This window comes from Ascaphus truei, chromosome 1 (genome assembly GCF_040206685.1).
Source record: "Ascaphus truei isolate aAscTru1 chromosome 1, aAscTru1.hap1, whole genome shotgun sequence".
Taxonomy (NCBI): domain Eukaryota; kingdom Metazoa; phylum Chordata; class Amphibia; order Anura; family Ascaphidae; genus Ascaphus; species Ascaphus truei.
In genome coordinates, this window is record NC_134483.1 from 129085537 (window position 1) to 129109348 (window position 23812).

A 23812-nucleotide genomic window follows, 5' to 3' on the forward strand; every position below is an offset into this window, starting at 1 on the left:
GTAAAAAGTGTGGTACGTGGATGTTTCCTTTATAACAGGGACCGCAGTGCTAAAATACAGGTTAAAGGTTACCTGTCATTTCGGAACACTCTTGGCAGGTGCCTTCTGGGAAACCACATGGCTAATGCAGACATCAGGACCCAAAGGATAGCCAACTCATCCAGCATCTGTCCAAGGAAACTGAGGGTTGCATGAAAGTACACAGATCCAATTCCTATAAAAAAAACAGACAAGATGTCAGATCCACATATGTTCTGTCTTTATTTTACACTGTACCGACCATGTATGCTATGGGCATAATCCAAACAATCTAAATTGTGTTATTTTATGTTTGCTTAAAGCAGTAAACATAATTTTTTTTTTTTTTTTTTTAAACTTTCATTCCGTAGTATATGACTATTGGGAGCACCACTGCTCAGGAGATGTAGTAACATTCAATGTATCTGCATCTTTAGGATCTTAAAATGGTTGCCTATCAGAAGTTATCTGTGAACCAGCCAGTAACTTTGTCCTATGAGACCACCACTCGTAAATTACTCACAGGCAGGAAGTTGCCCAGTAGCTGTCTCTGGAACTAGAGTTTTACCTGTTGTAGAAAAGCAACCATTCATTACTATGATAACTCCTGTTTCAGACACCACTCACAGTAAACCAGGTCAGAAGTGCAGATTGATGCTTAAAAGCATTCAACACTGACTTTTTGTTTTGTTTTGAAAGAGTAAAAATCTTTTTCGGAAACAGAGGAATTCCTGGTATAGGATTGCTTTGGTCTTTGAGATATTGCCCTTATCCCAAGATGGCCTGATTCTACATATTCTGAAGCTGACGTTTTAGTCTGAAAATCTGCATAGTTTTCCGCTTCAGAATACATAGAATAAGGCCCTTAACAAAGGTAATTTCTGTCCCTCTTTTATTAAGTTACGAAACCTTCACTGGGACCATCCATCGGAGAGGCGTCTTCCTGATTCAGACTGCCATGGTGTAGACGCCCTCAATAAAAAATGATGTCTAATAATTATGTCTCTCTGAATGGATAATTTAATATTAGTAGTAAATATAATATTAATAATGTGTGGAGTTTTGGCATGTCACCCGAGTTAGTTAGTTAGATTAATGAATAAAATCCCCAATGCCAGGAAGTTAAAATCTGACAAAATGAAAACAATTGTTTTGCAGGGATATTAGGTAGAATCAAGAATGTAAACAGGAACGTGACAGCAGACTTGCGTATACAAAAAGGAACTTTCAGTAATCTAGCTCAACGCTAGACGTCAGTGTGCTGTTTCAGAACATACTGTACAGGAAACAAGGAGGAACTCACTTTTCTTTCCCTTATTGTTCATGTTTTAAATGACACCCATTGTTAGACTTACCGACCACAACGAGGAGGGTCCATATTAAGTATATCCCACTGTTGAAGCAAGTTGCGTACTGACGGAATAGGCACATGCATATGGGAGGTAACACAAAAAACAAAATGTTGCTGATCTATAATAAAAAAAAAAAAAAAAAAAGGAGAACAGAAAAAAAAGAAAATCAGCACATTCATGATATATGGAGAATACGATTATTGTCAATATTTAGTGAAATTCATTCTATACAAAATAAAACTAGAAACTAAAATGTGAATTAAAAAATACGACCCTTTTGCAACTGAAACACGTGTGGAAAGACTGTACTGTACATGACTTTTAACTTAAAACGTTAATCACTCCTCTTTGTGAGTCACAGTAGATAGCTGTTTAACTTTACCTACTGTATGCCAAACAATACCACATTTATAGCCACAACAACAGCTACAGTATATGCTCCCGAAAGCTTGTGAATAATTAGCTTCGTTTCTAAAAAAAAAAAAAAAGTATCACAAATAACATGTGTACAGATTTATTTTCTTCAATAGGATCTTAATTATATGTGTATTTATATTTATAGATTAGCATATACAATATATACAGTATATAGTGATTGAGAGAGAACACACATGGAACTGGAAAATCTCACCTGGGTTCAATGTATAGAAAAGAGAGGGTGACACATTCACAGGAACGTGCAAATAAAAGACAATACACCTCTTTTGTGTATTTGCAGGTTGTGTGCTTGTGTGTGTGTGTATATATATATATATATATATATATATATATATATATATATATATATATATATATATATATATATGGAAAAAAAGAACAAGAAAGAAACAGGCGCACACCTAGTGCATTACCACAATAAAAATGTATTGGATGAACATAAAATCTAACAAATGGCCACTCACAAGAATACAGCAAATAAAAGCGTGTATGAGATAGGCTCTCATGTGCCTTGCAGCTCAGTCACCAGCGTCCGTCCGCAATCAGTGGCGTCGTCACGTGGATCAGCTTCGTGAACCGGAACCGGAAGAGGGGTCTTTCACCTTCAGTGCTCCATCACATTGGTCCCTCCGGGAAACAGGCACCTCAGATGTACAAATGTATAAGGTAGCAAGCCGGGAGATCAGCACACGGGAGCCAAAAGTTCTCAGTCAACCTGCATCAGTGTTTGTGGGCAAATGGCGGCCGGACTCTAGCCACGCCCTACGCGTTTCGTCATCAAATGATGACTTCTTCAGGGGATACCCTTCAAGCATATGTCCTTAGTATTTATAGGGAGGTGAGCAGCAAGTATCCAATAAAGGATTAATGAATTAAAGCAATCAATTAAATCAATTACACATGTATATATGTACACTTAGAACAAGTATAAGCAAATTCTAAATATTCTGAGGACCCCATCGATGTCCAAGGAGTGATATGCAAACTATAAATTGAAACAACATAACTGATGTTATAAATGTGTTTGATATTACTGATGTTGTGAATATAATTAGTGAGTGGAATATAACAGGCTAAATCAATAGACAAACAGCACTATAAGGTACATAGTAATTGAGTATAGGGATTGATTACATTCAGATATTCTAGAGAGTATATTTGAAATGGACTATTTAAATCACAATGTATAGAACAAATGACATGTATAATAAGGTCAGATCTATTGCACTTGATTATTAGTGACATCTCAACTAGGGAGATCACGAATGAATGAAACATAGTATATGGACAGCTATATAAATTAGCAATAAACATTTTCATTTGAACCAATGACACCCAATAAAATGGCAAATAATTACCTGATATGTTACCAGGATATTGACCCATTGTTGGAATGTCAGTAGGGAGTCAGAGGAGGTAAAAAAGATGGATCCAAAAGCAAGGACAGACAAAACGGGAGCGACGGTATTGTGCAAATTAAATATGAGTGCTGTGTTCTATTAAATATAAAGATGGATTATGTGTTGTGTGCATCATTGTGAATAATGTGTATAATGCATAATAAAGTGTATGTGAATAATGTGAATAATGAAATAATGAAGAATTTATAAAAATTGTATATACTAAAAATTATAATAAAAATTAAATAAATAAAATAAAATAAATGAAATAAAGAAAGAAAAAATATATATATATATAATATGAAAGGGAGGATAATGAATTGATTAAAATAAATTGAATAAAATAAAATAAAAATAAAAATAAAAATGAAAATAAAATTAAAATGAAAATAAAAATAAAAATAAAAGGATTAAAGATAAAAATATAATGAAAACAAATTAGAATATTGACCATTTGTGGAGATGAATCGTAACAGACACGAAAGCTGACTGACCCCTTGAATGAAAAAGTAGGACCACAATGACCAGACAGAAGACCATAGCCCAGAGGGAATGCTAAGCATTCAAACCAGACCTCTGGAGAACACCCATTGGAGGTGTTCAAACTATGGTACTAATGTCAATATGGTCATTGTGTCCCTTGGGATAAGTTGTATCCAAAATGTACATCCAATATGTTTCTCGGGTACATAGGGTACATAGGGTACCCCTCAGACTAGCATTCTCCCAAACATGCTAATCTCTACATGGGTCTGTGGGAGAGAACCCATGTTTGGGAGAATGCTAGTCTGAGGGGTGGTCTGGTATACTATGGCCGTTTCATAGATGATATTATTTTCATTTGGGATGGTGATAGGGATATCCTGGAGGAGATTCTGTCATCCTTTAATACTAATGAGATGGGCCTTAAATTTACACATACTGTACACCCTAGCACCATTGTCTTTCTAGATTTAGAATTATTCATTGGCACAGAAAATCAGATTCAAACAAGAACACACTTCAAATCAGTGTCAGCCAATAGCTATTTACATTATGGTAGTAACCACTATAGAAAGTGGCTAAATAACGTGCCTAAAAGCCAGTTCTACAGAATTAGGCGCAACTGCTCAGAGGACTCTGATTTTGCATCACAAGGGAAAGATCTATCAAAGAAGTTTTTGGAAAAGGGTTATGATGCCTCTGTTGTTAACAAAGCTTTTCAGGATGCAGGTCTTATTAAAAGAGAGACACTTTTGGAAAAATCAAAAAATAAATCTGAATCATTGTGTATAAGCAGAAAAAAGGTATACAAATCAAATAATGCACCAAAATTCATTACACAATTTAATCAATCTGCTCACCAAATTAGAAATATCTTAAATTGTCATTGGAAAATTATACGCAATGATCCTGTTATTGGTCACCTAGTACCAGAATATGCTCCAACTGTATTCAGAAAGGCGAGGAGTATCAAAACAATACTGGCACCAAGTAAACTCAAAACCAAGAAGATTACTAATCAGAATATGGCTCTAAGGGAGGGAAATGTTAGCTGTGGAAGAGGCCGGTGTTTAACCTGTAAACATTTGACAAAATCTAACAAGTTTACATCACATTCAAATGGTACATCATATGAAATAAAAGACCATATAAATTGTTTAACAGAATACGTTGTGTACCTTATTTCATGTGAATGTGGCACACAATATATAGGCCGTACATCTAGAGCCCTTAGTACACGGTTCTTAGAGCACCGGCGGAATATTATCAATGGGTGTCAAACACACAGCCTCTCCCGTCACTTTTGTACTAGTCACAACAAAGATCCCAAATCCCTTTCTGTCATGGGTATTGAGTTCATCCCCCCCTCGTATATGGGAGGTGATCGCTTTCAGAAGCTATGTACCCGAGAAACATATTGGATGTACATTTTGGATACAACTTATCCCAAGGGACACAATGACCATATTGACATTAGTACCATAGTTTGAACACCTCCAATGGGTGTTCTCCAGAGGTCTGGTTTGAATGCTTAGCATTCCCTCTGGGCTATGGTCTTCTGTCTGGTCATTGTGGTCCTACTTTTTCATTCAAGGGGTCAGTCAGCTTTCGTGTCTGTTACGATTCATCTCCACAAATGGTCAATATTCTAATTTGTTTTCATTATATTTTTATCTTTAATCCTTTTATTTTTATTTTCATTTTAATTTTATTTTCATTTTTATTTTTATTTTATTTTATTCAATTTATTTTAATCAATTCATTATCCTCCCTTTCATATTATATATATATATATTTTTTCTTTCTTTATTTCATTTATTTTATTTTATTTTATTTATTTAATTTTTATTATAATTTTTAGTATATACAATTTTTAAAAATTCTTCATTATTTCATTATTCACATTATTCACATACACTTTATTATGCATTATACACATTATTCACAATGATGCACGCAACACATAATCCATCTTTATATTTAATAGAACACAGCACTCATATTTAATTTGCACAATACCGTCGCTCCCGTTTTGTCTGTCCTTGCTTTTGGATCCATCTTTTTTACCTCCTCTGACTCCCTACTGACATTCCAACAATGGGTCAATATCCTGGTAACATATCAGGTAATTATTTGCCATTTTATTGGGTGTCATTGGTTCAAATGAAAATGTTTATTGCTAATTTATATAGCTGTCCATATACTATGTTTCATTCATTCGTGATCTCCCTAGTTGAGATGTCACTAATAATCAAGTGCAATAGATCTGACCTTATTATACATGTCATTTGTTCTATACAGGCATACCCCACATTAACGTACGCAATGGGACCGGAGCATGTATGTAAAGCGAAAATGTACTTAAAGTGAAGCACTACCTTTTTCCCACTTATCGATGCACGTGCTGTACTGCAATCGTCATATACGTGCATAACTGATGTAAATAACGCATTTGTAACAGGCTCTATAGTCTCCCCGCTTGCGCACAGCTTCGGTGCAGGTAGGGAGCCGGTATTGCTGTTCAGGACGTGCTGACTGGCGCATGCGTGAGCTGCCGTTTGCCTATTGAGCGAGATGTATTTACTCGCGAGTGTACTTAAAGTGAGTGTCCTTAAACCGGGGTATGCCTGTACATTGTGATTTAAATAGTCCATTTCAAATATACTCTCTAGAATGTCTGAATGTAATCAATCCCTATACTCAATTACTATGTACCTTATAGTGCTGTTTGTCTATTGATTTAGCCTGTTATATTCCACTCACTAATTATATTCACAACATCAGTAATATCAAACACATTTATAACATCAGTTATGTTGTTTCAATTTATAGTTTGCATATCACTCCTTGGACATCGATGGGGTCCTCAGAATATTTAGAATTTGCTTATACTTGTTCTAAGTGTACATATATACATGTGTAATTGATTTAATTGATTGCTTTAATTCATTAATCCTTTATTGGCTACTTGCTGTTCACCTCCCTATAAATACTAAGGACATATGCTTGAAGGGTATCCCCTGAAGAAGTCGTCATTTGATGACGAAACGCGTAGGGCGTGGCTAGAGTCCGGCCGCCATTTGCCCACAAACACTGATGCAGGTTGACTGAGAACTTTTGGCTCCCGTGTGCTGATCTCCCGGCTTGCTACCTTATACATTTGTACATCTGAGGTGCCTGTTTCCCGGAGGGACCAATGTGATGAAGCACTGAAGGTGAAAGACCCCTCTTCCGGTTCCGGTTCACGAAGCTGATCCACGTGACGACGCCACTGATTGCGGACGGACGCTGGTGACTGAGCTGCAAGGCACATGAGAGCCTATCTCATACACGCTTTTATTTGCTGTATTCTTGTGAGTGGCCATTTGTTAGATTTTATGTTCATCCAATACATTTTTATTGTGGTAATGCACTAGGTGTGCGCCTGTTTCTTTCTTGTTCTTTTTTTCCAGATATCACTAGGGACTGGTGATCCCTTTGAAACGGGCTGCAAGAAACCAAGGACATTTCCACTGGAACAGGACTTTATGTATTGAAGGTTTTTTATTATATATTTTTATCTTTTGACAATTTTTTCTATATATTTTTTATTAATAAATACATTTTTTATATTTTTTATATTTTTTTCCTTTAGGGTTTTTTGTCAGGAGATTGCATTGCTATTTGTAATTTTTAAAAGTTCTATCATAGTGTATTAGCCCTATCTAGCTGCCCCTTCAAGCCTATACAATTAGCTATTGTCTCTCCTACTAATATTTATAATTAACTGGATATTTAGCGGTGCTACTTCATATTGTTTTCTTGTTTTATATATATATATATATATATATATATATATATATAGTGTGTTATTATCGTTATTTTATCTATTTATAAACATCCTGACACATCACAGAGAGAGATTATACACTGTATCTGTGATGTGTCAGGATGTTTATAATTAGATACAATAAGATAATAACAACATATTAATGTGTGTATGTTCTGTGTTATTTACTGCCAATGTGCAGATGAATTACCTGTTGATAACCTAATGCCAGCCATGTATTTCGCTGATGAATGAATAATGTCATAAAGCCAGTTTTTCTCTTTATCTTTAGTGCCAATGTTTGTTTTCCATTTTCTGGTCACTTGCCAACATCGCTACCAAACATGGAATTTCGCTGGTAATTAGACAAGTTCCAGGTAATATTTCAGAACATTTTGATTAAAAAAAAGTTGTTGGGGAGGGTGAGGGAGGGGGGGGGGCAGTCTTCAGGACTGGAGTTGAGCACCACTGATCTAGGAGACAAAACTAGCATTACAGATGTAGCAAAACTTACTATACTGTCTCTGAAGCCGTAACTGAAAAAACTTAGCTGCTCTACAGATAACGCCACCGCGACGTCGCTGCGGGGTCCATGCTTCCGGATCAGACGCCCCTCAGTGCTAATCCTCCGGCACCGGGGTAGTTATGTTCCCGCAGCATGCCCCGGTGCTGAAACCAGTACCTCTTGCTACATCTGTATGTTGTGGCCTGATTTTTTTCAACGGGGAGCACAGGTAGAAAGCTCAATAAAGGCAGCCGGGTGACTTTACTAAATAACTCCATATATGTGCAAACTTGGTAAAATGAGTTTATTATACTACTGTATATTATTGTCACTGACCCCCTCCCCCATTTGTGAAAACTATTGGCCACTTAGACATAAATAAATATGTCATTGAATAATAGTAAGTAGTAATAATTACATAATAGGAGCAACTAATAATAAGATTACATTTTGTGTCTTCCCAATCCCAGATGATAGATCATTCATACATAATACGGCTGGAATTGTCATCAAACTTCAAACACTGCAAACATATTATAGAATATAATTCAGCTGGTATTTATGGTGCTTCACTTGAACATGCTTGTCTAATTCTTGACTGACTTTTTTCACATGTACTGTGGTCAAACAATAAGGTCCAAAATCACTTCTTGTGATCATAGGTTACGTAGGGGACCAGGAACAAAATGACAATAGCACTATAACCTGCACACCATGTTCTGTACCAGTGACCATACTTTCTCTGCAGAGAATGAGCTAAACTGCTGATGATCACATCCTTGCTGCTGCCATTGTAAATAGTTATTAACCTACTATAAGCCTGTCACAGTTTCCTGTCACAGCTGACTCATACTGTACTTTAATTGTTGCAATGCAAACGCTGTCCCACCTAATGATTTACATTCTCAAATGCTGCTATGCTATTAAAGGAGTTGTCTTGGCTATTAATAAACTGACCAGAGGACAGTGACATGCTTAGTACATTGCACATAGCTGACTGAGACACTTTGAAAAATAGTTAGAATTGTGTTTTTTTGTTTTTTTAATCATATTTTAAGATGTAATCATTTTCTTGGTAAACAAATGCTTGGAACATTTTTACAAACATCATCTAATTAATGTCTTTTGGTAATAAAACTGTTTGTCAGTCCGCCAAGCTCTGTTCTTTGTTTGCAAAGTAATTATGGTGCCATCATTAGTCGCCCAGACAAAGAGAAGTACAGTAGCTGATTTGTGAAGAAATACAAAGCATATTCATTTTCACGCGCTACAAATAGGCAAAACAGTTACTTTACTGGTAAACCTGCACCCCCTCTGTTGGAAGGCTATTCTACAAACCCCTCTCACCCTTTTGGTTGAAGTATTTCTTCCTGCTTCCCCTCACACTCCAGTTTCAGCACATTACCTCTTGTTCTAGCACTTATCTTACATTGAAATATGCTTCTCTCCTGTACTTTGTTTAAACCCTTTATATTTGAAAGTTTCATTACCCCTCCCTTCTCTCCTCCATGCTGTACATATTCAGGTCCTTTACTCTCCCATTTTATGATGTAGACCAGACCATCCACCATTTTAGTAGCCCTTCTTGGCACAATCTCTAATTGATTGATGTCCTTCTGGAGATAGTCTCCAGAACAGAACAAATTACTTTAGGTGGGTTGCAGGGCTGTCCGGCAATAAATGGGTTAACTGCAAGTATACTTATTAATTATAACAATCGTTAGCAATTTGCTAACTTACCTGACAACACTTGTTTCACTTACCCTGCTCTTGGGGTATATTGATTTTTTTTATTTTTGTTTTTTCGTATAAGGTAACCCTGATATCTTCAGCTCCAGGGTTCCCCCTGTTCCCGAGATACAGTTTTTGCTAACAATGTTTTCCTCTCCCACATGGAAATCAATATGGCTGCAGGTTCCTCGGGCCAAAGGTGAGCAGCAACGCAATTGGTTGCGCCTTCCTATTGAACAATACCAGCTCGGGAAGGATATCATGTAAAAACATACATTCAACATTTTGGCGGGATTGCTGCTTTAAGTTGCATATAAACTACTGAACGTGAAACAGATATCATCAAACTTTAGCGGCTCAGTAAAAATCTGATTGTTCAACTGCACAAAAGCACCAGGTTAATTAAAGGTATCCCACCTAGCAGCCAATTGGATTTCTTAAGGACCTCTGAATGGAGAAGTGGCAATAAAGTGTATTCTTTATCCTTTTCCCCACCATGTCCTTATCAGAGAGCCAATCACACAGTGACATCACACAACAGGGAGGGGCCAGAGGAGATCAAACCCATCCCAAGTCTAACTTTAAAAAATACATGTAAAATACTTCTACAGTGTCAGATTTGGGTAATAAACAGGTATCAATTACCCAAACAACACCCCTTAAACATGCCACAGGGATTAGCTCACTTTTGTCTTACAGTAGGAGGGCTTGCCCATTTAAATAAAAAATTGTCATTGAGCCCTGCAGAGTGGATTCTGTGGATAGAGCTGAAATATTTTACCCAGTTTTGCAGTTGGTGACATTTATATATTATACCGTTATCTTCTATTAACCCATCGGTGCACAAACTGAGGGGGGCGGGGGGCGCACGCGGAGGATCTCGTGAGCGGAGCAGGGCGGTGGCAGCGAATGGCGGTGGGAGAAGAGGATGGCTGCCAGAGCGGTGCAGGGGGCAGCAGAGGAGTTGGACAGCTGGGGAGGAGCATATCCCAGCGGTCCGACCCGGAAGCCTTTACTGACTTCCAGTGTCTGCTGCTGCTAAGGTGCGCTCCTCCATGGCCGTCCTCCTCAGCCGCCGAACTCCTTTGCTGCACCCAGCGCCGCTCTGGCAGTCGTCCTCTTCTCCCGTCACCATCCTCTGCCACCGCCCTGCTCCTCTCCCGCGATCCTCATCCTTCCGCGATCCTCCTCCAGAGGCGGAGACGGTGGCGTTGTGGGATGGAGGAGCCTCTGCCACCGCCCTGCTCCTCCTCCCGCGATCCTCCTCCAGAGTAGGAGACGGTGGTGGTGTGGGATGGAGGAGGTGCCTCTGCCACCGCCCTGCTCCTCTCCCATGATCCTCCTCCTCCCGTGATCCTCCTCCCCCCCTCAAACCTCCTCCAGAGGAGGAGACGTGTGGGATGGAGGAGGAGCCTATGCCACGGCCCTGCTCCTCTCCCGTGATCCTCCACCAGAGGAGGAGATGGTGGCGGTGTGGAATGGAGGAGCCTCTGCCACCGCCCTGCTCCTCTCCCATGATCCTCCTCCTCCCGCGATCCTCTTCCCCCCCTCAAACCTCCTCCAGAGGAGGAGACGTGTGGAATGGAGGAGCCTCTGCCACCGCCCTGCTCCTCTCCCGCGATCCTCCTCCTCCCGTGATCCACGGTGGTGGTGTGGCATGGAGGAGCCTATGCCACCGCCCTGCTCCTCTCCCGCGATCCTCCTCCTGGGTTAATGCCAATTAATGGGTTAAAGGAGCTGTCCATCATAAAACCAAAGTGTAGTACTAGCAGTGACATGTTTAACCCCTTCAGTGCTGAAGGGTCCACGGTACCAGTGTGCCACGGGCCTTCCAGCAAGTTTTCTCCTGAGTAATCACATGATCGCGACATCACCGCGATGACGGATCCCCCTCTTTTGTTCACATCACGTTCAGCGTCCCTGTGCAGCACTGATTGTGGTCTGCCCTAGAAAACAAGCTAAAAGCCATGACGAACGGGCAGTGTTGCCATCACTCCGGGTTGACCCGGAGACTACGGGTTTCAGCCACTTATCTCCGGGCTACGAGTTGATCTGACTAATCTCTGGGCGGCTGCATCTGGTGGCATCTCCCCCTGAAAATCTCATTAACATGGCTGCGTGATGTCAAATGGTGCCACGTTGCCAGGACAACGGGACACTACGTGACGTCACGTGATGCCGAGAGATCACGTCATGGCAACGCGTGCCATTATATATGAAATAAATAAATGAATGTAAAAAAAAAATGATTGTAAAACGTCTCCGGGTTAGCCTTCATTGGAAGTGGCAACCCTGCATACAAGGTGCATCATAAAGGCCTCGGGAATGCCAGCGTATGTGCACCGGACTTTTGTGGGGTAAGAGAATAAAACTGGGCACTGATTTATGCCCTTTTATCAAAATACAACCTTACAGACAATCATTTTTTTAAAGTTAGTTTGTGGTGAACCAAGACCTGGGAAGGGTTTAAGTTCCTCTTGTCTAATTTCATGTTTGCAACAACAATAAGGATAAGGGCCCTACTGTGTCCTCCTCCCCTTATCCTTATTGGCATCCTGACATGGACGAGGTGGGTAAGAGCAGTAGAAACACTTTGTTGACAAACATTCCCACGTAGTGGCTCAAATAATAATAATTTTGCACCTCATTTCCAAAGACACAAAAGCAACCAAATATTGACTTAAAGCATACACTGGCGACACACTTTATTCGAGCTCGGCTAGTCCCACGAATTCGGGTATACCCGGGTGTATTGAGGTTTTTGACTGTTTTCTGCCCGAGTGCATTGGGTTATTTTCCAGGCAGGGATTGAAGCATTTTATTCCCGCTGGCTGCAATACTGCACAGTATATATATATATACTGCATTACAATTCATGAATTTATGCCATCTGGTAGACACGCGAAGCATTGCAGCCTATTAAATCCTAATCATTATCATTTAACAGATCAGCCGCCCGTCAGCCAGGCATGAACCCAGGCTGGGAAGGCAAACACAACGGGGCTTGTCAGAGGTGAGGAGTGGCGCATTCCAGGTATCTGCCAGGTACATACTGGGTATTTGCTCGAATAAAGTGTGTCGGTGCAGTAGTTTCAGGAAGCCAATTATATTGGTTAATGGTCAGATACCAGGTACTGCGCCATTGACACTGGCTTCTAAAGCTTCACATCATCTGCAGTAGTTCTATTTTATGGACCGAAAAAACGATTGGCTGGCAAACCAGCCAATCAACAACACACATCTGATTGCTCATAACCTGACAACCAACCAGAGAAAGCAGCCTATAAACTAAACGTTTAAAGAAAATAGTTATTAAAGGAGCAATTCATGCCGTCTGTTTTTTCATTTTTTAATATAGGATTGAAGCAGGGGTTCTCCGGAGCTGAACATTAATATAAACTCCAGGGATCCCCTGCATCCAGAGATACTCATTTCTGAAGGGGTGTTGGAATCTTTCTGCAGTTTTCTGCCGTTTAAAGCTCCCGAGTCACGTCGGCCAATAGGAAGCCTCACCGGGTGACATCACAGCTTCCTATTGGCTCCCAGGCTACTATGTGATCCCTAGAGTGGCTACCGGCACCCACTAAGGAGATAAGTACCTCCAGAAGCAGGGGGTCCCCAGAGCTTAAATTAATGGGGCTCGGCTTCGTAAACCCCCTGATTCAATCTTGTCTAAAAAAAAATTTAAAAAAATAAAAACCCGGCTTGGATTGCCTCTAAGTGCACCTGTAAATAAAAAGAATGGTGCACTAAATGAGGAGGTGGGGCACAAAACATATGGGGGTGATATAGAACAGAGCACCCCAAATCATCTGCAGTGGCACAATTCATTCAACCTCCTAACACGTCAATATATGCAATATACACGTAATAACTGCTGGTGTAGTTAATATAAAATTAATACTTGCAAACTTCACAGCTGTTGGTGTATCCTGTCCTTAACAATGTCATGTCATGCAACCTGATTAGCAACTCTGTGATTGAACAATTCCTGGTTACACCCAGGGCACACCCACTTGATAAAATACATAATCAATACTGTTGGAGAAATGTAAATTACTGGTTCATTTTTGGGTGTGTTCAATGCAGATATAATTGCACAGTTTCATCACGTTTGTTTATACACAATGTATCGTACAAAATCATTGTTCACATATCCATGTATCAGAGCGAAATAGAGATTGCAATAACGAGAGATTACGTTTGAAAGAATCTCGGCTAAAAAAAAGTGACATGAAAGTGTAAAATAAGACACAGTACACAATAGAGGCAAATAGCACCATGTTTATCTTGCGTCTCTCTGTCAGTGTATCAAGGTCTTTGCCCCAGTTGGGATTAGGGAGAGTCAACAGCAGGAATTTAGGAGGAGTTGGACACACACATTGTCAAATTTTGCTTCACTGCATGACTCCTTTTCACCGTTTACTAGCGTTAAAAATATCTGCTAAGCACTGTACTGTACGTGGTGTACATTCTATCTTGTGTTTGACGTAAAAGTAAGAAGTAAGTAGTGGAATGCATCACAACAAGCTTTTTTGCATTGACACATTACGCCCTCCATATAAAATTCATGTGAAGTTCAACTAGCTGTTACACATTCATATTTGTTTTTCTTTTCTCTCCACTGGCAGCATCAAGTGTAGTGTAAGGCCTCGGGCATAGACACTTTGCCCGTGCGGAGGCGTGCTGAGGCTCAGGGAAGGCGGTGCTTTCCCTGGCCTTAGAGCGCGCGCCGTCCGTGAGCGTGTCTGGGGGTGGGCAAGTGACGTCACGGAGCTGGTTCGCCTTCATTGGGCGAACCGCTCATGTGACCAGACCTGTGCTCCGGCGAGCGCCAAATCTGAAATTTTGTTGACACACGCTTCCGCAAGCGTGCGGAAGTGTGCGCGAGCCCCTGCTAAAGCAGCTCTCATTGCGGCTGCAGGGGTTCAGTGCTGAGCGAGCGCGCCTCAGCATGGATCAGCAAGGCTGATCCTACTATGTCCCATGCCTAAGAAACTTAGTAATAAAGTCTGAATTATTCTGTCATGCCCCACACTTACTGCAGAACTGAACCAAAAAGAGAGCTTGCACACCCAAGTGCCAACAGATGGATATCAAACCACCTGCCCAATGTGGTTTGATGTCTCTAAGAGACAAATGCACAAAGCTATGTTAGGCTATTTAACTACAGCAACGTTAACCTAAATTAATATAACGCCTTCCCACTAAAGAGAATAACCCAACGCTAACCCAGTGCTACTCCATGTAGAGTCTCTCTCTCAATAATGTCCATTACAAATTTAGGTAACCTAATGTAATTTGCCCTGATTTAACAGAGCTTAGTGGATCTGGGCCTAAGATTGTTAGGCAGGGTTGATGCTGTGGCACTGGTATAGTTTGCTCAATAGGGGCCTGGGTGATGAAGGGGCATGTGCCAGTCTCCTGTTGCCATGGCAAAGTCCTTTTGCCTCACTGTACACAGGTATGAAAATGCAGATGCTTAATTTCTTATTGATCGTTGTCTGTGCTATTCTGCAACCTGCTGCTCGGAACAAATTGTGACAGTGTAACAGTGTAATACAGTAGTTACTTCGGCAATTAATAAATAAGATATGTTGGTAAATTCTAGAGGTAACATGTGGCTTATAATAAAGCTTTTAAAACTTGCCAGGGAGTAGCTTTTAAAAATACAGAAAGGGAAACAGTATAGAACAATGATATTAAAAGGACAATATTCTCATATTTCTTAGCTGTTTTTGCATGTAAACGTTCCATTAAAACAATACATTACATGTTTCAGTGTTTATAGAATTTACACTTGCTCTGTATTAAATAGCCATCAATCATCTAAACACTTCCCCAACACATAATACAGTCTTCCGTATGCTGCATAACTTAAACCCTTACTATAGGTCAATGACTCTTTGTACCATTGCTTGCATAACAACTGCAACTAATGGATGTCTCATAGATCTAAAAATAATTGTAGAAAAGCCACATTTTAACCATTTATATTACCCAATACCAAACCTACAGTATGAATCTGAAACCCACAATTTGCACTGCACAGTATACATACTGCAGAGTCTATTAATAGTGGGCTCCTCAGACTACTTTTGATGATCCCCAAATGGGTAACTGGCAATATAGTAGACAGATAAAAAAAATGTAAGCCACGTAATTGGATCCATTGATGCAAAGACATGAAAGATGAAAACCCCTCTCCTCTCCAGTTTTACTCCCACACTGCCTGATACATAGGCCCCGTGTGTCAATGAGTTCCTCCTAATGCTCTGTATAGCTTCTTCGTATCCCTGCTGCAAGTAATGCACCAAATACCAGTTGAAAAAGGCAAATGTGTACCACTTTTAATGTGTCATTATACACTGATGTTTAGTGACACTGTATCCCATATGGCTTTTTATAGGCCTTATTCACATGCAAAAACGACCAACTGGTGATATTCAAACAAGACCTTTCTGGCTGTAATTTATTAAGTGCAAATGCTGGGTATCTTGTCCTAACCCGGCATTACCTGCCATTAACTTCAATGGTCGGTAACGCCGGAATGAGGTGAGATACCCCGTATCAGCACATAGTGAATCTTCCCCTAAGGTATTTAGCACTTTGTCCCTGAGATTCCCATTTGTGGGACACGCTTACCAGTGGCAAGGCGTTCCACAAAGCAAGTCGGTCAGAAGCAATAAACATCAGGGAATGAGTTGCTTTGTCAGAGAAAGAAAGCTAGACAAAGCAATGGGGATCTGTACACAAATGCTAATAACTAGTCTATTCAGCACTATTGCAAATGCAAGTGCATTTACAACGTTTTTGTAGTTACCATAAACTACTTCTGAATTGTACCCATGCCCCACCATAGATTAACACACTCATATTTTTAAAATAAAATGATAGCGTGTTATATTTTTTTGTCTGGTGCTCTATTCAGTGGTATGCTTCTGCTTGCTCTTCCAGTGGACAGAATATTTATCAATATCTGTAGGCACATGGTATCAATTCAATATTGATGCTTATTCTTTCCCTAATGTAGACCATGAGTTTAGTTCATTCTTTTTTTGCTGACTTGTGGGCCAGAAATGCATTGCAGATATTCTGTAGCAATAGGATGAAAGGTCACTCACTGTACAGTACTGATAAATTATTTGGTAGAGATGTGCATTTTTTTTCCCTGAAATGTACCTTTTTTTCCCTCAAAAATATTTGCACAAGAACGGCAACATTGGATTTCGCCACATGGTCACGCATTCCTGAGTAATGTGAACTTTAGTGAAAATGTCCAAAAAACGTCAAATTGTGGTTAAAATCGTGAAAATTTTCACAGAACAAATTTAACAAGACATTCACAAAACTCTACTCTGTGGAATCAAACTGTGACCAAAATGCATTGTACTAGCCAAGTATACACATGGTCAAATTTTGAGTACTATGTTGCAGCTGAGAGCTACTAAAGTAGCCTACATGCCTCAATCTTAAACAATAAAACCCTATATTGTCACCATCAGTAACTATCAACGTTCACACTACAGAATCTCCACATTACCAAAATGTAATTATGTGGTTTCCATCCTGTATTGACCCCAACACGCAAATCAAATATCATGGGTAAATCTTACCACAGAAGTGGCCAACTGGACTACAACTAGAACGCAAGACATTATTCCTCCAGGTAACACAAATCATTACAGGATAATAATATACGTGTTTGATTCACGGGCAATGCTGGTGCAGCATATCACAATATATGCCAATACATTACACCAGAGGCCACTAGATCTATAAATTGGAAAATAAGCAGATAGTAGAAATTGAGGACAAGAGAAGGGGTAAGAACCATACAAACCGTGTTGTAAAATTCAGCAATAGTGGGCATGATCTTATAGTTGTCTTCACACCAGTCCACCTCTGAGCTGCCAGCTTGCAGGTGATCCCAGATCTTCAGTGAGCCCATTGGTGCTGGTAATGGATAATTTTGTACAGCCGGATGACGCTGATGGGCTTCTGCTGATGGTTTTGATGCTTCTGTTCAAGCTGGCACAGGCAGCATGCAGAACCAAATCTGGAGAATGTAGAGATGGAAGTCTGGAGATGCTATGGCTGCTATTGTTGCTAGAAATCTGCTGATGCTGGGATTGAGTGTGTCCTGTATATACTGGGAGTCCTTGTGCTGGTGGAAGTTGGTGAAGTTCCTTAAAAAGATATACAAAAAGACTGGTATCAATAGTGTAGCCTGTGCTGCTGACAATGGTCTTGGTTAAATTAGTTCCAGTTGTTGTAATAGGAATCCTGATTCAGTATAATGTTGGGGCACTTAGGCTGGCATAAGGGATTGTCTTGTAGAAATATATTGGTACCAGTTCTATTTGTGCTAGGTTAGCTGGTGTTCAACAGGCTAGTACTAGAGATGTTGGCTCTTTATAAACTGGCCCCAGTAACACCAGTTGTCAGAAATCCCCTTAGATTTGCTAAAAAATAAATTGCTACAGTAGGTGCATAAATTGCTTGTTAGATATACTGACAATGAAGAGGCCAGTGCTGTGAAGACCCTGGGTGCGAATAATCACTTATCAGTAGTGCTGGGTGTCAGGTATCCTGGTGTTGAAGAGGCTGGTGCAGTGTCTCTTTGGGCTCACAAGAGCAACAATGGTCTGCAGCTACACTCCTCTGTGTCTTTATGCTCTCTGCCATCTGCCTGATGCTGCTGCTAATAATAAGGATCTCAACTAGCTGGCTGGGATCTGAGTTCCCTCCCCCTGGGATGTCTGAGTAGTGATCAGCAGCACAGGGGCTGGTGTTACAGTCATCCCCGCCTCTCCTGTGCACAGACAGTGCAGATACAGTACCTCCTGACTCCTCCTAGCAGTTGTTTACAACCTCGGCAACTGCTGGGCCTGGAGCCTGCATCCTGTATCTCTCTCTCTCATTTTAAATCGCATTTTAAAACCTCACATTTCTCAATCGGTACCATAAGTGCTAAAAAAAAACAAAAAAAACTTTGGAAATGGACTTTGCTTGGTGTATAGATATGAATGGTGTGTACTAAAATTATTACGTTTCTGTGCACCAAAAAAAGGAGAATGTGCGTCAAAATCGTCCACCAACTTGAAGTAAAAAGCCTTTATATTGATAGCGCAAACTTAAGTTGCTATGTATAAAACAAAAATGTATTTGACGCAGCACGAATGTTTCATTATATAGGTTAACAAAGTGTATTGTTGTCACAGTTATAGCTATTATAAATAATATTACACTAATAATTTATATTTAATAATACAGTACTAGTTACAAATATACACAATTCAGTTTAAATTTTAAATGTATCAATCGGATATTCAACATGACAAAATGCATCAGAATACATTTCAAACTACATACATATGATACACATTTTATGAAGGGTTGAGCTACTTTTTTGCACTAAAATGTTGACGCGCAGAAAATGTTCAAATGCAATCTTAGTGCTTGGCCCCTATGTCTCTTTTTACTTATTCAAGTGAACTGTCATGAACATTCAATAATAGCTACTGCACTTTAGTGGATTTAACCATGTCATACTCCCCATCTTTCTCTCATCGTGGGCCACATGCACTAAACTCTTAGCTGAAATGGCCTAACATTAACCTAAATTAACGTCAGGCTATTCGTAACGCCTTCCCGTGCCATTCTCCCCACCGGTGCACGCCAGAAGCTGGGTACACCCGGGAGTCAGGTCCAGCTTCCAGCACGCACCAGCGGGAGAGAGAGGACGACGTGGGAAGAGGAGGCAGCAGCTGGGGGGAGCCGTGGGCCAGAGGCCCAGCAGCTGGACGCAGAAGTTGGGCTCACCGGCTGGCAGGCCTCGCACAGCCAACAGGCCCGGGACACTTGTCCCGGCTCTCACCCCTGTCAGTGGCCCTGACTAAGTATAAAATAACACAACCCCAAAAAAAGATTTTAGGGGGGTTAACAATCATACAAAATAATAAAGTAGGACGATTGAATGAACATGTGATAAAACCAACTGATTTTAGAAGCAGTAACTATTGCATGCTCCAGTGTTTCTCAACAAGTCTGCAGTTATGTAATGCCAGAAAAATATATAGGCATGACATATATGACTACATATTATACTTAATACCACACAGGCGCAGCACAGAGGAGCAGCAGGGCATTCAATGTCTTGCACAACAGAATAACATTGTTTTCAATTCTCACGGAGGTGGGAAAACAAATCGGGTGACAAAAATTCAAATAAGTGTAGCCATGTCTGGTTTGGATACCAGACTGCCCTCCCTGACCTGCAAGCCCTGGTAACAGTGCAGGAAGTGTCACGACCAATAATCCTGGGTTTTCCCCACATAAGCAGCTGCCTTGAGTGACAGGGGAGGAGGCAGGCTAAGGCTCAGAACTTAGACCTCACTCCCCCCCCCCCCGGTAATTAAGGGGCTGCACACCTAAATTTAGTGAGTGTCTCTCTCCCCTTGAGAGAGACATGACTCACACAGGGGTGTACCAAGCATTGGCACCTGATGTCCCCTCCTCTTGGGGGAGTGGAGTGAACACCTATACCTCTGACTATTAAGGAGTCGGGGAAGAGCTGGGACTGCCTTTGGTACTCTAGGCCAGGGGTGTATGTCCAGGGACCATCCTAAGGCTACGCTTATAGTGCCTGCGATGGTGACATCAGGCTGCAGTTGCTGGAAAAATCAAATTAAGATAACTTCCAGCGATCGAAACAAAGCTGTCGCGTCGCACTTACTGTAAGCGCACGCTACGGCAGCAATGTATTTGTTTTGATGCGACGTCGCGTCTCTGTCGCCAGCAATATAAGCGCAGCCTAAGGGCTGGGACCCGCTGCGCCCGGTGGCGCGGGCGGCCGCGTGAGTGTTCCCCACCAGCAGGGGAATCCTCCCGAGCCGGTCCCAGTCCCCCCTCGCTGACGGCTCACTACGCACTGTGACGCGTCAACCGCCACGGGATTCAAGAAAATTGTGATCCCGAGCGGCAACGCGTCAAGTGGTGCGCTGATGAGCCAATCAGCGGTGGGGGTGGGAGCGGGAGCTGTCAGGAAGCAAGGTAGGAGGAGGAGGTGTGTGTGTGTGTGTGCTTACCTTCCAGAAGCAGCCCGAGCCCGTGGAGGGAGGGGGGAAGTAGCGGGTCCCTCCGCTCAAGCCACGGCCCCTCTCTCGCTCAAGCCACGCCCCGCTCAAGCCTCCCACTCCCTACAGACCGCATATCGCGGTCTGTGTCTGTCAGCGCCCCGCCTGTCTGCAGTGCGGGCGCGCTGACTGAGGGAGCGGGGCCTTAGCCTAAAGCTGGATGCTGGTTGTACTGTGGATGATACGTGAAAAAGGTGGATGGTGCTCAAGTGCTTGGTCTATGTATAGTGCTTATGAAATATAAACGGAAGATAATTCGTTGTGTCCATAAACAATCATCCTTATTGTCCGAAAAATCAATATTGTTGCTGGGGGCACAAGAACCCTGAAGGTAAAGGGGTAGGGTATAATAACCCTCCTCTTCTCCTCATTGGGATAGCCCCTCCATAGAAGCAAGAATAAAGCAGTAGGTATTCACAATAATTTCACCACGAGGATCTTCCAGCGTGCAGCCACATCAATGTCCAGAGAATTCCAAAAGAAGAAGGGATAAGCGCACAGCACTAGAGAGACAGGTCTTGGGTAATAAAAATGTGTTTATTGAGCTACATAAAAAATGGAGGGTGTAACCACTCCTACGTGTTTCGTGCAACGCACTTTCTCAAGGAGAAACGCGTAGGAGTTGTTACACCCTCCGTTTTTTATGTAGCTCAATAAACAATTTTTATTACCCAAGACCTGTCTCTCTAGTGCTGTGCGCTTATCCCTTCTTATTTTTGGTTGTACTATGGAGACAGAGACTGTTATGCTGTGTATGCAGAGGAAAGGAATAAAGTGTTCCAGTTGTTCCAATATACTCCTGCTTGGTGTGCAATCGATCTTGGGGGAGTACAGTCAGTTCTCCTGCAGGGATTGCCTTCATCTTACTGGAGCCTGCAGCAGATAGAGGCGCTGATCACCATGAGATAAAGACCAGTCCTCTTCCCCAGGAGCCTGTCCTGATGTCCCCACTACCACCGACACACGACTCAGCATCCTGTGAACCAGCAGGTAGCCAGCACCATACTGTTGGAGATAAATGTGTGATAATGCTAATATCAATTGTGTATATACAAGACTGGAACTATAGAGCGTATAATTAGACTTGGGGGTAAGTAGAATAAATATGTGTGATAGATATGGGTGACTAGCGGGCTTCTATATGCTTGGATAGCCTGCTGTTGATCAGGGGTTAAAGGGGTAATGTAACTGGCTCGTAAAGTCTATTGTGTAGTCTTTCCCGCAGGGAGTACTGCCAGAAATGGTAGATAAGTGGGCTATCTCACCCTCCCAATGGAGGCAGTATGTGAGTTGCTTCTCTCCCTGGTGCCCAAATTAGAAAAAATGAGCCGAACTCGGTGAGTAAGCAGGTAACATTTATTATAGTGCAAAAACAGTAAAATAACACTCACGATACAGTTTAAAACAGCCCAGCGTCAGCCCGATCCATCCGGTGGTATCCTTCTCTCCAGTGAGACTCCCGCGATCGCGTCCGACGGCGGGACCGGAAGAAGAGATCTTCCCGGATGTCAGCAGGCTGGCTGGGTCCTTCACTCAATGGGCTCCAGCAGGGAACTACGCATTTCGCAGTAATGCTTCGTCAGGTTCCATTTTTTCTAATTTGGGCACCTGGGAGAGAAGCAACTCACATACTGCCTCCATTGGGAGGGTGAGATAGCCCACTTATCTACCGTTTCTGGCAGTACTCCCTGCGGGAAAGACTACACAATAGACTTTACGAGCCAGTTACATTACCCCATTAACCCCTGATCAACAGCAGGCTATCCAAGCATATAGAAGCCCGCTAGTCACCCATATCTATCACACATATTTATTCTACTTACCCCCAAATCGAATTATACGCTCTATAGTTCCAGTCTTGTATATACACAATTGATATTAGCATTATCACACATTTATCTCCAACAGCATTGTCGCTTTGCACACAAACTGTTCAACAACCACACAATTTTAATTTTTTAATTAAAAAAAAAAAAAAAAAAAATTTTAAACAATTTTTTTTTTTTAACTCTTCATTGTTCTGTTTGCCTACTCAAAACACTAATTCCGTGTTTCCCATTGTTTTATCTCAATCTCTGAGCAAAATCCCGTGCGCTGACCAACCCTCCATTTCCACTGCTGCTACAAGAAGATTCCGGGCTTTATCTTCCCTACTGGTCCAGCTGCAGAAAACAACAAGGGCAAGTATACACTACCCTTTCTTTGGTTATACATTACCTCACAGGCAGTATTACAAGCTTGAATAAATAGGGAGCGCCCCAGCCTTTTTTCTTTTTTCTTTTAGCCAGCACCATATACCTGGTAACAGGGAAATCTTCCAGAAGGTGCGGGGAAAACCGTTACATAAGCAAACGGCGTTATCTGTTTTCTTACGATTCAGCCCTGGAAGCCTTTGCTAAATCAATAGTAACCCTGATACAGTATTCTCTGTCATTGCAGAGATGATTGAGGTCAGAAAAGGGGAAGGGGAAACACAAAATGGATGTGCCCCCAAAAGAATTCACTTAAATGCACCGACCATGAATTGATTAATGAATACTTGTCCCTGAAGAAGCTCCTTTGCTGGAGGGAAACGCGCGTTGGACGCGCAATGTTGTCAGTCTCCTACTTGGAGCTGTTTTTAATGTAGTGTTTGCAGTATCCTGGGTGTAACTGTGAAGACCATATGAGTTAACTATTCATTAATCAATTCATGGTCAGTGTGCCTGCTATCCTTGCACCTTATGTGAGGCGTCTTCACATCACACTGCTGTGTATTCAAGCCAACACTGCTGTATTTGGAAGTTCTATAATACAGCTATTATACCATCACATACCAGCGTTATTACCTCTATGTAAATGTGCAGGGGAGCTATATTTAGCAGTAATAGGATATTCAATCCTGTGGCCACTTGCCTGTATATATTTATATACAACTCTACATTTGGTCTCATCGTTGC

The 23812-nt window shown here is 41.3% G+C and overlaps 1 protein-coding gene across 2 annotated transcripts in view; it reads right to left on the bottom strand.

Moving 5' to 3' along the window:
- Window positions 1-18471, bottom strand: part of ACER2 (alkaline ceramidase 2) — a 32068-nt gene extending 13597 nt beyond the window's left edge. Inside the window, exons 1-4 of one of the 2 annotated variants that reach the window (XM_075594700.1) lie at window positions 18255-18471; window positions 17579-17924; window positions 1374-1488; window positions 73-214 (exon numbers count right to left, since the gene is read on the bottom strand). In XM_075594700.1, coding sequence (XP_075450815.1) covers window positions 73-214; window positions 1374-1488; window positions 17579-17686 — 365 coding nt within the window. In that variant the 5' untranslated portion in view covers window positions 17687-17924; window positions 18255-18471. Of the gene's footprint in view, window positions 1-72; window positions 215-1373; window positions 1489-17578 lie in introns of both variants that reach the window. The other variant, XM_075594693.1, reaches the window with a different exon arrangement.
- Between the last annotated feature and the right edge of the window lie 5341 nt (window positions 18472-23812).